The sequence below is a fragment of the Gordionus sp. m RMFG-2023 genome, chromosome 3 (genome assembly GCF_954871325.1).
Source record: "Gordionus sp. m RMFG-2023 chromosome 3, tfGorSpeb1-WG-v2, whole genome shotgun sequence".
NCBI classification, from domain to species: Eukaryota; Metazoa; Nematomorpha; class Gordioida; order Chordodea; family Parachordodidae; genus Gordionus; species Gordionus sp. m RMFG-2023.
The window spans coordinates 45,579,351-45,594,062 of NC_088777.1; the positions used below are offsets into that span (position 1 = coordinate 45,579,351).

Here is a 14,712-nt window from a genome sequence, read left to right on the forward strand (position 1 = left end):
TTGACTTGTTCGTAATAAAGAAAAATATGGTAGGTTTATAAAATTATTAAACTGTACAATAAATAAATAAATTTATCTAGATAAATATAATAAATAAAATATGTACATAACTCGGGTAATAAGATTTGATGATGTAATTAAACTGTATACGTTGCGACCAACGTTTTTAAATATTATTGAAAATTAAACGACAATAAAGACGTCATATTGCTGCTCTTCTACTGACTTGCCCCGCAATCCAGATTTTTTAACTTCTTGACGGCTTTCCTAAAGCTTACGTTGGATTTATCCCATGGTGTCATGAAATTTACGAAGATCTTATCGGCTATTTGTTTACCCATCACCAAGAAGTACCTGTTATCCCCCTTCGATTTAACGCTCCGCGTTTCGTTGATTTGAGTCTGCTTGTTACACGCGCATTTTAGCATGCCTTGTTGCTTACTCAACCTTTTCCGCCTACTATTCATGTAAATCATTTTGGGATCGTCGAATTCAAGTTTTAAAAATGTCCCCACTTTGAAAATTCTTTTCACCTTATAATCCTTCATGAATAGTAAGACATTGTTTACATTGTCCTCTTCTGGTGTGCGCTTGACTCTTCTTTTACCAGCTTCTACTTGTTTGTTATATAAAATATACGAAAGTTGGTTATGAGTCGATGTTTGTCTTGCGCTATCCTCTCTGCGTTCAGTGAAAGTGAATTTTTTGTGATGATTTTTGATTTTGATAACTTGATAATATAATAAAAATAATATTTATTTCGTTATCAATAATAAAGAAATAAAATGAGAATATAAATAATTTAATAATAATTTTACCTACATCAGATCTACAAAAGTTCTCCAATATGGATTCATAAGTGATCGATCTCGGGCAGGGTTCACATATTTTTTCTATTGTATTTATTTATTTTATTTGATGATATATAAATATATAACTAATAAGAAGATATTTAAAATTTTATCATGTCGCTTTCAAAAGTATGGTTTTAAAGGATAATAATATTTTGACAGGTCTACTAAATAAACTTAGACTGGGGTATAGTGAGGCAAATTTGCAGCTTTATCTACATATCATTTTAAATCAATATATATCACGCCTTTCTTCCCTAGAAAATGAATACAATAATATGTCATAAATAAGGAAAAATATTTATTTTTTTAAAGTATTTTTTAAAAATGTAACGCAGATATAAAAAAAAATCCCTTCAATTAAATTTATGAGAGAAAAAGGCACCCAATAGTACTTTTTTTTCTTAGCAAAATCTTGGCTATGTCTGGGGACTGAGGGGATTTACCCCTCATTCATACCTAGCGCGAATTATACAAAATACGCTTTCGCGCTAACTGTGAATGCAGAGTATAGCTCTAAAGGTCTATCAGGGGGACGGGCGAGTCCCCAAAAAATATTCAATTTATATTTCCCAATTGTCCTTTTCCTCCGATTTAATCGCGTAAAAATAAATATAAAAAACTAAATCCTGATATATTTTTTTGTTATCCTTTCTAAATTTATTAACTATTTTATTTACCTAGTGTAATAAAGTATATAAAGAAAAATTAATGATGGGGTTGGTTATATTGAGAGTTATTTTCTAATATTTTATTTAAAAAAATTACCAATCTATAAATTTCCTATACTATAATATTAGTCGGATTTGGTTATTATCATTGCTGTTAAACGCTACTGTAGCACGCTATCAGCTACTTTAAAACTTTGAGCTACATTTTTTTAAATAATATTTTTCACATATATATTTCCACAAATAAAAAATATTGGAATAAAAAATATGACTATAATTTCAAATATATATAATTGATTTATTTTTTATTGCATTTCAATAATAATAACATCATCCTCAAGTCTAAATCGAAGATCAGAGAGTATTTGCTTTGCCGTACTAAATAATCTTCCAACAATAGCACTTGAGGGCAATGCAGCATTAAATTAAATATACATATTTTTTTATACAAGAAAAATCATCAAAAATATTCATTTGAGTATTTTTACATTTAAAAAATGGAGCTAGAAGATTTTCAATAGTATTATTGTTTATTTCAAAAAGAATCAGCTATAGTTGGTGGTGTTTTTGATCTGGTTAGGGTATTTTGATTTGTATAGTATTATTTAAGGTTTAAGTTACCCATTGGATTCACATACTAATATATGGCCGACTCAACTTGAAACTAGGGTGATCAATAGCAGATATGTTTAACATCCAGATAATAATTTATAAAAAATTATCAATAAATGGATGTGTCTGATGAGAAAATGAGATGTTTATATTAATTAATTATTGTAATTTTTAATTTATAATATAATTCTTAAATAATAACCATGTCTGGACTGGGCCAGAAAATCAACTTTCACATAAACTAATCTAGCTCAAAAACTATTGTAGATACAGCTTTGAATCAAATTTTAAAGAGGCGGCCAGGCTTTTGGGTTTAATCCCGCATATTGCAGACATCTAATCTAAGAGGAATTTATAACTGAAGATATCACATCAAAATAATTAACTCTTTTTATTAAATGTGATATCAATGAGTATTGAAGGGTTAAAAATTATACTAATCCTGAGGGGAGGGGTTGCTCGTTCGATTTCCTCTATCATCCAATTAGATTTTTATTTTAAATGAAAAAAAACCAATCAATATTCCCGAGTCTAAATAAATCTTCAGTATGCGCATCTTTATTTTTAATTATGCAATCTAGCTTCTCTAACCCGAAAAGGAAACAAATCCTTTGCTCAAATTAGGCAAGCGTTTACCTCAACAATTCAATGAATAATAATAAAAAAAATTAGAAATCAAAAAATGCTGCTTAAAATTAACGCAAAATTTAACCATAATGGGTAATTAATTCCATGACATATCGACTTAAATAACACGATTTTTAAAAGACCCTTTTAAAAATGAATGAAACTCAACATATTGGTTATATAGTGTTTATATTTTATATAACTCAAAATTTTAAAACTAGCTCAAACATATCCTGAGTTATAGTCTTCAAAGATTAATGCCTTTTCTTCTTTTATGAATCTCTAATTACTCAAAATATTTTTGGTTCAAAATCACAAATTATACATCATTTTATAACCCTCATAATTTAAGAAAATGCAAAAATTATTTTCAAAATATCTTTAGTGTCGAATTCCCGGTAAAACAAAAAAAGATAATTTTGAGAAGTGAAAAAGGTGAAACGATGAAACTCACCAATGTTTATTACAAATATATTTAAACGCTTAAGTAAAAAATATAGAGAAAATATGAATTTAAATTTTATATAGTTTTTTATAATTCATAGATAAGAAAATCAATTATAGAGGGCGTTTGAAGCGATGAGACTCATCGAATATGTTTATTACCAGTATATTTAAAAATTTAAGTAAAAATATTAATTGAAATAATAAGAATTTAAATTTTATTTAGTTTTTATAATTTTATGAATAAAAAAATTTATAAAAAATATTCATTTTTATTATAAATAACCGTTAATATTTTTATAAAACTACTAAATATATATATATACTAGAAATTTTTTAAAGAATTACATTTTTTAATAAAAATATAATTATTTTTATCGATAGCGCCCTCTATAATTAATTTTTTTATTTTTTAAGTTACAAAAGCTAAATAAAATTTAAATTCTTATTTTCACCATCAATATTTTTACTTAAATATTTAAATGTATAGACAATAAACAAATTGCTGAGTTTCATGGATTCAAATATGGCCCTTCTTAAAATACTTTTTTTATCGGAAATACAACAACACTGAAGTTATTTTTAAAATAATTTTGGTATTTTCTTAACCCTGGAATATACAAAAAATATTAAAATGAGTATTTGGCAAATAAAATTTGTATATTTAGTGGTTGAAAATAATTATTATTTTCCCATAAAAAAATTATTTTATTCTCATTATTTTTAGAATTAGATAACTATGCTCATAAAAATTTTGAATGATAGGTCAAACCATAAGTATTTTTTTTAGAAACCTGCATAGGTCATTATATTCATTTTTAATTTATATAGCTAATAATGACGATTTAAAATATTTGGTTTTATATACGGCCCGGCCTGAGTGTTTTTTTAGACCCGGCTCGGGTATATTTAAAAAATAAAAATACGGTTCGGACCGGGCCTGCAGATCCATAATTTTTTTCACTTTGAGATCCTCTATACGGTTATAATATTCTAGGGAAAACCCATCGAAATAAAGGAAAAATACTTCCGAATCTATTCGCACTATTTGCAAGTGATAACAATCTACGGACACCTCAATAATGGCATCTGTCGGATACATCTCGCATCATGCTACTATGAATGCGATTTTTATAATTAAGTTTCATTTTAAATGGACATATGTGTATTCAATGATGTTTTATTATTATTCTACAATATAAATTTTGCCTAAAGTTCAATTGGGTTATTAAATTATTCAAAATTTTAAATCTTCTTGATTTTTGCGATAAATTGGTATAATAAAGTAACTCATTCATAAGGTTAGTAGTGCAGGATTAAGGAGAATCTTAAGGACTATAAAATGTTATATAATTTGTGACTTTGAATTTTGGGATCATTAAAACCAAAACAGGGTCATTATTGAACTTTGAAGCCTATACGGTTTTATTTGAGATAGAGCATTATAATTTTGATTTTTATAAACAATCTAACCTTCATACTAAATTGTTTCATCCATTTTTAAAATCGTCATCCCAAACACTGGGTAAATTGCCATGGAATAACTCTAATGGGTCCAGAAGTTGATAAATTATTTCATTTATTTATTATTTGTAATTTACCTGCATCTTAATTATAACAAATCAAGATATAAAATTAATTGTGTAACAAGAAAACTTAGTCAAATTTAAGAGCTCTTCGAGAAATTTTAAATCAAATTATATTTTGGAGACTATAAGCTAGTCATATCTTGTATAACGTCGTTAATATTGTTATCGTAGTAAATTGATTATCAAAATAAGGCTATTGTAGAAAATAGATAATAATATCGAAATCTTTAACAATAAAATGTAATTGAACAATATTAAATTTTATGTATTTATCTATTTTTAAAAAAAAAATTTCAAGTGACTCTTGATTTTATTATGATAACGTGAATGTTGTAGTTTAAAATTGAATTTGAAAAAAAAATAAAAATTATATTCAAGTAGTGATTTATCATTACACTCATTTATTTAAAAAAAAAATATATAAATTAATTTGATCATATTTGTTTTCAAGAAGAGCTAGGTAAATATATAGGTATATTTACTGTTATTCTGATATGGCTCGAAACATGAATGTTACATTTTTAATACAATTAGTTTGGTGTTATAATTGATATGCATTTCACAGAGTTGTTAGAGGATATACGATCCTCTATTCTCGGATGCTAATTTTAGCCAAGTTTCGGGATCCTTTATTCTTAAAAATGAGAATCCTGAAAGAGATTCAATTAATATTGATCGATCCTTTAAGGCTGTCCTAAAAACATGAATTCTAAAATTTTTCAAACCTTTATCAAAAAAAAACACGAAATAAACCTTTTTTTAATAGAATAATAAAAATATGGCCAAATTATATTTGTAAAATTTTCAAAACGCTATCATTAGGTTTTCCTCAAAATATCAAAACTTTTGAAAATTAAATAGATTATAAAAAAAATTTTTTAATTAAATTGTCACCAATTAAATTGATATCCTATTATTTAATTTTTTTTTTGAAAATAGAATCTATGCTACCAATGTTTTGTCATCTTTGCCAATAAAAAAAGCCGACGCGATTATGCGAGGATTCACGTGCGTCCTTTTCAGGACGCGTAGACCAACGTGCTAAATGAATGAATCTATACCTCATAATTTCGGGTCAATCGGAATATTAAAATTTTAATTTCTAACATAGTTTTTTGTTTTTTTAATATCCATTTGCAATCTAATCAAAACAAATCCACATCATGAACGAGCCAACGAAATAAAAAAAATTTTGACAAAAAAATAAAATGTGATAGTGTTAGATAGTTTTGTTAAAATGGTGCGATTAAGATGAAACCCAAAACAATAATTACGTAAGTCTGAAAATTTTTTCTTACAGATGGCAGAAAGGTTTGGACGTCTATTTATTGGATAAAATCTTAATCGGACCGATTTTACCAAGTCTGGTTTTTTAACAACACTAGTGTTAGGACTTTCTTTATATTTAAAATATAAATGCAAAAAAAAAATCATATTGAAAATTTTTTTTTAGTTTTATCCCAATGACATATATAATACCTAGACACGATTCATTCATTAGAATGCATTTTTAAGCGTCGTTAAAAGCAAATCAGCTGGACCCGCCATTTTGGTAATACATATAGTAATCATTCTCATGTTAAAAACTACTATTAAATTGATAACTTGCTTCCTTATTATCTCGATGAGCCGGTAATTCTTTAATAAAGTTTGCATCAGATATAGGAATAAATTAGGCTCTCGTTTAAAATTTTAATAATGATTAGTGTAACCAAGATGGCGTCTCTAGCTGATTTGCATTGATGTACACTTTTAATGAATGAATCGTCAGTCTAGGTATCATGTATGTCATTGTTTTATCCCTAAATAAAATGTAAATTAAAGGTTTATTTGTATGAAAGGATACAAGTTGGAGAAGCCGATCATATTTTTTTTCTCATTATATTTAAATAAACACATAAATTTAAACAAAAAAAAAATTTTTTAATTTTTGATCATGTAAGAAAATTTGTTCAGCATTTTAATAATTTTAGGTTTTTTTTAAGAAAATTGAATATAAAAATTGTTAACATCAATTATGTATGAGGTATATTAAATAAAATTTATAAGAATTTAAGTTAATATAATATTCTTTAAAAGATAGGTAGTGTGATATTCATTAAAGAACATCATTTAATGCTTAATTTGTGGGAAAAAGTGTTAATTTTTCAATTTTTTTATCAATTATAAGCCCATTCGAGATCTGTAAGGTCAAATATTAAATTGATGACCTTTATTATCTCCATGTCCATGGTTATATAAAATAGTTCACTCACACAAATTATTTTTATTTGATGTATTTTACTGTTATAAATAATTAAACTTCAAAAGATATTTCTCATATACCACTTATCTTAAATTATATATCAAATAAGGCTTTTTGATGTTTATTCTTATTTTTATATATATTATGTTTACAAAAACTTGTAATATCTTTGAAGCCCATCTCATTTAGATAACGACCCCATCGTTATCATGTTAATAAAAATGAATGCTGGTAAAGAGTTTAAAATGCTTTATTTGGTAATAAATAGATCCATTTGTTTAAAATTAATTATTTCGGGATTTAATTTATTTTTTTGGAAACTTTTAATATATATTTTTGAATCCTCTATAATACTTAACAAATAATTTCTTAAAAATATTTAAAATTAAAACGTTATTTTGTGTATATCTGACTGACTGGGCCCCTAATTCATAATAATTGTATAAAGTTTAAAAAATAATTGTAGTAAGTTATTCAATTAATGTTTAAATTTATAAAAAAAAATGTTATGACCTAAAATCTGAATTTTTAAAAAATTTAAAGATATAAATAATTTTAAAAAAATTATGAAACTCACCAACTGTGTGATGTTTTTCCATTTGATTTTGACGACTATTAAAGTGTTGGGATGAGTTGGAAACATTTATAACTTGATTATTTGTAGCAGCCTTAACGGTCTGAGAAGCGATACAAAGATCATTATCAGGTGGAAAAGTTTCGCATTCAAGAATTTTGGGCCATGGAAATCCGTATAATTTTATCCTGGATTCGCAGCCTCCCTTTACAGCTCTGCATAGAGATCGGCATGGATATATAGGTCTATCTAGACATACGGGAGAATAGAGAGAGCATAGGAATATTCTAGCATCCGGATGACAGCTTACGCTCAATAGAGGAACCCAAGAGCTGGCTTGTTTTACTACCTCGTTCAAGGAATCGTGATTTAATAGATTTGGCAAACGCATTTTGCCGTATCTATCGCCGTTATAAAATATAAAATCATTTTGTTTAAAATGTTTAAATATAATGCTGATGGAAGCCTCAAGTTATGTGTTGGATATAGCATAAAGGTCGGTATTAATACCCATGCTTGCACAAAATTTAAAAGTAAATATCTTTTTAGAATATGGCATCGGAATAACGATAAATTAAGGTATATGATAATTAATTATCTTATTTAATGTACATGATCAACTAACTCACTATATAAAATAATGAATGAAATATTTGGTTTAAAAAATAATTAAACCCTATTCCTTGGCACAAAGTTAGGCTTCTTGGAATGTCAACACACGTTGGAACCGAATTATGATGAATTATCATGGAAGCACTGGGAATCACCCTAGAATATCCACGTCTCATATGAAAGCCTATTTCTGCATCGGTAATTGGAATATTTGCAAATTGGGGTCGATTGACGGAATATGGTGAATCGCTTTTATAATTGTTCATTTGATGAGTATCGTCATCGGGTGATGAAAATCGAATCATTTTATTAAATTCCGTGTATGTAGGGGGGATGAATCCTAGACCTTTTTGGTCATCCGTATCAATTTTTCGCCCTCTGTGTTGTTTGTGACTATTATTCCTATTCTGTCTAGAATTTATCGATTTTTTAAAACCTCGGGAACGTACCGAGAAATTTTCGTGATACATGGTATTGTTATTAAAAGGCCCCGGCATCCCTGGGTCTCTTTTGATCCTCGAATGGCTCATGTATCTTCGAAAATCTCGAGATATTTCGAGTGGGTGAATCGTGGTCACGATTAAAAAATATGTGTTTATTATAAATAACGCTGCTATCTTCGAGTACGATTTTTTAGGAGGTAATTTAAGTTTGAAAAAAATTTTGTCCATTTCAATTCCCGTACAAAGTCTGAACAAACTTCTTGAACACTATAAAAGAAACTCAAAATTATTTCAGAGGTAAATGGACTTCTAAATTTATGCCGTTATTTTGTTGAATTATTTTAATATTATTTATGTAACTGCTTAAGAATGATAAAATCAATATTTTTACACGTTTTATCGATCTATTTAAAGATTATTATGGATTCTCCTATTTTTTCCTTTTTCATGAAATATTAATAATTTAATTTTTAGTTATTTTTTAAAAAAAATTGTAAAAAAAATGCCTCTTTTTGGGGGGATTTTAAGCCTTTTAATAGATTAAGAATATAAATATAAAAAAATAATAAAGAAATCTTGGTAGGTCTGGGGTATTATATATAAAAAAAAATTAAATTTGAATCATTAAAAAAATTTATATAACTTATTTCTCCTATTTTTTAACTTATAATTTTTACGATATAGTTTGGTTTTAAATTTTAAAAATATATTCAAATCTAATTATTATTTTTTTCTTGAATAATAAATTATATAAAATATATTATAAATAATTTTATAGAGTAAAAATTTAATTCATTATGAATAAATACATCGTATCCATCTCCTTATAACAATATAAAAATAATTGTCCTCACTCTTAAAATAAAAATAAATGACATTTTATACGTTCATTTTTTTTATGATACTTATTATTATTATAAAATATATTAGATTTAATTTTGTAATTAAACTAAAGTAAACTAAATATAGTAGTAAAGTTGACCACAGTCAGTCTCGATTACATTATATTATTCATTATATTTTCCTTTCTTTCATTCTTTCTTTCTTTCTTAGTTAATTAATAATATTAATTAATTTTTGTTAAATTTAACAATTTATTTATAAAATTAATTATTTAGTTTATAAAAATATAAACATTTTTTTTTAAATTGATCAAAAATCCATTTTTTAAAAAAAAATAATAATATAATATTTAATTTTTTTTTATCCTAAGATTTGTGTGAAAAAAATAAGAGATATATTACAAAAGATACACAAAATCTGGATTAGTTAACTCATTTTCTTTAAATAATACACAATATTGTTTTAAAAAAAATCAGGAGAAAAACTAATCGTATTTTCACATATGTTTTTTACATCTTTATCTATTAAAAATAAATGAAAATTTGAAAATTGGATAATGATACCGTTTATATAGGTATGTTGTACGGTATATAATGGTATAAAATAGAAATCTGCAAAGTTAGGCCCGGCCCGAAGTTCGGGCCGAGCTCGGGCCTAATTATATTTAAAATAATCGGGTTCGGGCCGGGTCGGGTCGGACTTTGGAAATTTTTTAAATATATCTAAATTTATCAATTTTATATTGAATGTTTTATGTAAAATAAAAATTTTTGATTTCATTTATTGAAACTAAACGCCATATAACATATGTCTTTTATTTTGAGTAATTATAAAAATTAATTTCCATATTTAAATAAATTCGGGCCAGGCCGGTTAATTTTTTTAAAAAATTTTCGGGTTCGGGCCGGGCTGGCAAAACTTTTTTAAAAAAAATTTTGGGTTCGGGCCGGCCCGGCAAAACCATTTTAAAAAAAATTTCGGGCCTGGCCGGGCTTGTAAAATTAGGCCCGATGCAGATCACTAGTATGAAATAATACCTTCTTTTGCTTATCTTCTAAATTATCTAAATAAATATATTTTAGTCTCTCTTTCTATCCATTACTAATTGGCCTATCCTGAATAAAAGATATATATCTTTTTATTAGATCCAAATTGCGAAACTTGGAAAGGAACGGGAAAGCAATAATGCTTTTTTCTCGGGTAATAGATTTCAATTGATATCGATTCAAGTAAAAAATATTTTGCATTCATTCAAATAAATGCTGTGAGGCTTTATTTTGGTAACGGCATTATTTTTTTTCTAAACTGAAGTAACGACGTTACCTTTTTAAAAATAAACTCCATTATTTTTTTCAAAATTAATAATTACAACACTAATTTTTAATTATTCGATAACGAATAATTTATTTTCCATCTGATCTCTAACATCTTTCACAATTCGATGCGCTTCCTTTAATTTAATCATATTGACTTTAATATTTTAAAATCTAGATATTAAGCAATAAAAACGATTTCTTGCTAAAGCCACTTTCCACTTGTTATTATTTCATTTTATATGTTTTACCCGATAAATTAAAGTAGAGCATGTCCGATATGTTTTCCCAGAGGTGTTAATGTAGATCATATCTGATAGGTTTTCATTGTATCGCTTTTCAATTTTTTTTTCTTATTGTAGTTCTCTCTTATAATGAAAATTTTAAAAAAATATTTAATTTTACATATGAAAATAGTAAAATATATTTTTTTAAATTTTATCATTATAGTTAAATATAAATTGTTATTTTGATAAGTGAAATTAATTATCCAAGTTATTAATAATTTTATTATAGACCTATTATTATACAATGATATTGCTAAACATCGACCTAATCTGTATATAGCTTATAATGATAGACATCCAAAAAACTTTCTGCTATCCTTTTAAATGTAATTTAAGAGGGTCAAGCCAGAAAAATATTGCCTAAGATTTTCGCATCTAAACCTTTGTGCTTTTCTGGATAAAATACTGAGTTGGCCGTTTTTAAAAAACGACTCTAATGGAACGATTTTGGGTCACTATGGCTACTAATCACCATTAATTTCTTCCTTTTTAAAAAACATGCACTAAAATTTGATTATTTATCAAAATTAGGAATTAATAAATTTTCAAACCAGAATAAGGAAAAGGGGTATTAAAAATTTTACAATCAATCTTGGATATTCGGGAGATCTATATAAAAACACATAAAGATCTTCGCAATTGGGATACGACCATCTATTAAGTGAAACTAATATTCAGGAAACTCATATTTATGCCAAACAATATACTATAAAATGCATTCATTGTAAATGAGTATGTTTTTAATTGAATTTATGTTCTATAAAATAACTCTTTTACATTCACAATAATTTTATAGTTGGTATTGGAGCATTAATAATTTAAGTTATTCTTTTTAAAATTTACGAAGAGTGCCATTATAATTAAAAAGGTCTAATTAATAATGGAAAAATATCGCCGACGTAGGCGACAAAAATTTTTCTAGGGTGGGGGGGGGGGTATATATAGGTTTTTGTGGTGAGTTTTTATCCAGTAAAAACCCTATCATATAGGCGTGGGGTTCGAAATCAAAGAATAGATCGGATGAATAATTAAAAATGGAGAGTTTAATAAAATAAAGGTCAGGTTGTCGAGAAGGAAAGAATGTGATTCAAATATTAAATTAATTCACAAGGAAAAGATGTAAAAATTGAAGTATTTTGAAAAAAATATACAAATTAATTGAAATTTAAAGAAATAAGTAGTGAGAATTAAAGTATTGAAAGGCAAAAAAAATGGATAAATAAGAAAAGAAATAAGTTGAAAAAGTATGAGAAAGATATATATATAAGTTGGAGGGAAAATGAATATTAGGAGTAAGGAGAAGGATTAATGTTGGAGGGGTGGAGGATTTAGAAAAGAGTCATATTAGGTTTGTGCAGAAGTTAATAAAAAAACAATATGTAGTATTTGGGAGAGAGTATAATATTAAATAAATACATTTATTTTTTGGAATAAGAAATTTGATTTCCTATTTTTCGAATAATAAGTAAAGGAAAAATTTTGTTCCCATTCATGAAGATGCCAATAGTGACAAGGTAAAACAACCATTTTTATATTATCCGTGTAGCTTTCCTTGGAGTATAAATATATAATTTTTTTTATTGCTGTGGGTGCAGTAATGTATTAGATACATATATTTGTGGACATTAACACTATAATAAGCATTGACATGGAAACTCTGACCAGCGAATGTTCACCTCTGGTAATAAAGGAGGATATCAACTAGAGTACTGCACGGAATGTCCGTAGCCCGACCAAAATATTTTTCGTGTTCGGGCTCTGGTCGGGTTGTAAGAGCTATCCGACCCCACCCGAAAAAAATATTTATATAAATATCCTAAATAATCATTATAATACATAATGTCAATTATAAAATCATATATTTTATTTATCACATTTTATCCTTAAAATGTCAAATCAGAATAACATGTCATTATCAATTATTATTTTATAATTTACTTAACAACCATATACCAAATTATTTTATGTGATTATATTTTCGTAAATTGCATTGTATAGTTAGCGATATTATTATATACTTTACTTTCATCATATTCTATCAAGTTAAATAAAATATATTTTACTAATATCTATTTAATTAAATAGCCTCATATTTTCATATTAAATAAATTATTTCAATGGATGAAAAATTAAAAAATTGGTGAAAAGATTAAGAGCAATGAATATGAAGTAAGATAAAATGTCAATGGCAAATCTGAGGTCTGGAAAAGTTTGCATTTATATATGATGAAATCCAAGAAAAACTTAATTATGTAAGTTGCAATTTTTGCAAATATATGCTAATAATTCTATAACAACATACATAAAATATATGATATTATTAAATTATTTTAGGCATTAATTAACTAAAAAGGTAATAAATGCATATTTATAATAGGGAGTAAAAAGACTATATTAACAATTGATAGCCTTTTTGGTACTGATTCCAAAAAACTCAAAATTTATGCCAAATTAAGAAAAAAGAGTGTACAAAGCACCATGTTTGTGGATGTAATTTGAGATCATGCAATTCATGGGGAAGGCTTTGTTGATTGTTGCCAATATTCCAAAATTGAATCAATATATGGAAATATTGATGTTAAAAGCATCATTCCATATCCCACGACAATTTCTAGAAATTTAATAGATACTGCTGATCGGTGGCGTCACTAGGGGAGTGCACGCAGTGGCTTGAGCCCCCTGAAAAATTTGAATAGCCCCCTGAATCAAAATAAAAAAATTTTTAATGGTTCCTTAATATCCCCTTGAACTAAAAATAAATTTTTTTGATTGCCCCTGAATGATTTTATAATTCTATTACGTAATGTATATATTTAATTTTATTATTTAAAAATTAATAAGACTATCTTAACCCTTCAATACTCCGGTGGGGTGTAGGAAACCCCAGGCATGCTGGAAATGATATTGCATAAAAACGGTTAATTATCATGATATGGATTCTTCAGTAGCTTCATCAAATATATCTTAGAATCTATATTCCAAATTTCACATATTTTGGTTGAGTAGTTTTTAACATATAAGCATTTTGTGACTGCTTGGGGTTTGTGAGACCCCACCGGAGTAAATTCGTAATTTTTTTTTTAATTTTTTTTTTAAAACTTTTATAATTATAAATATATACCACTATATTATAAAATTTATTAAAACGAAATTTGAATATAACATATTTTGAATGAGATATATGAAATTGAAAACACAAATATTTTTTCTGGTGGAGTTATTTTATGTTTATTTTCTCCAACAAACTCATTTTTTAAATTATTTCTATCATCTACTATGATTTTTGCAGATTCTGAAAGTAAATATAAAATATATAAATGTAATATTTTTTTTGAGGTGATTTGGATAATATAATTAATAGTGAGGATGAATTATGTATGATAGTGATCATGATACACAATCTGAATTAGATGAAGAAGAAGATATATTAGCTGAAACAGATAATAAGCTTAAGTACTATTTAGGTAAATATAAAATCATTTATCATAGTATATTTCTCTTTAAAATTAGCTAAAAATAAGGTTACTCAATGGAAAAAGGATTTTCCCAATCAGAGAATAAGAACTCGTCAGCAAAATATAGTTATTGATCAGCCAGGAGT

General features: G+C 26.2%; 1 protein-coding gene across 1 annotated transcript; it reads right to left on the reverse strand.

Annotated features, from left to right (window-relative positions):
• Nucleotides 1–46: 46 nt before the first annotated feature.
• LOC135925869 (secreted frizzled-related protein 5-like) lies at nucleotides 47–8,791 on the reverse strand. Its single transcript, XM_065461409.1, has 4 exons — nucleotides 8,289–8,791; nucleotides 7,617–8,014; nucleotides 819–893; nucleotides 47–730 (listed from the first exon to the last, which is right to left on the reverse strand). Exons 1-4 carry the CDS (start codon nucleotides 8,753–8,755, stop codon nucleotides 219–221), a joined length of 1,452 nt encoding a protein of 483 aa, XP_065317481.1. The 5' UTR covers nucleotides 8,756–8,791; the 3' UTR covers nucleotides 47–218.
• Nucleotides 8,792–14,712: the final 5,921 nt, after the last annotated feature.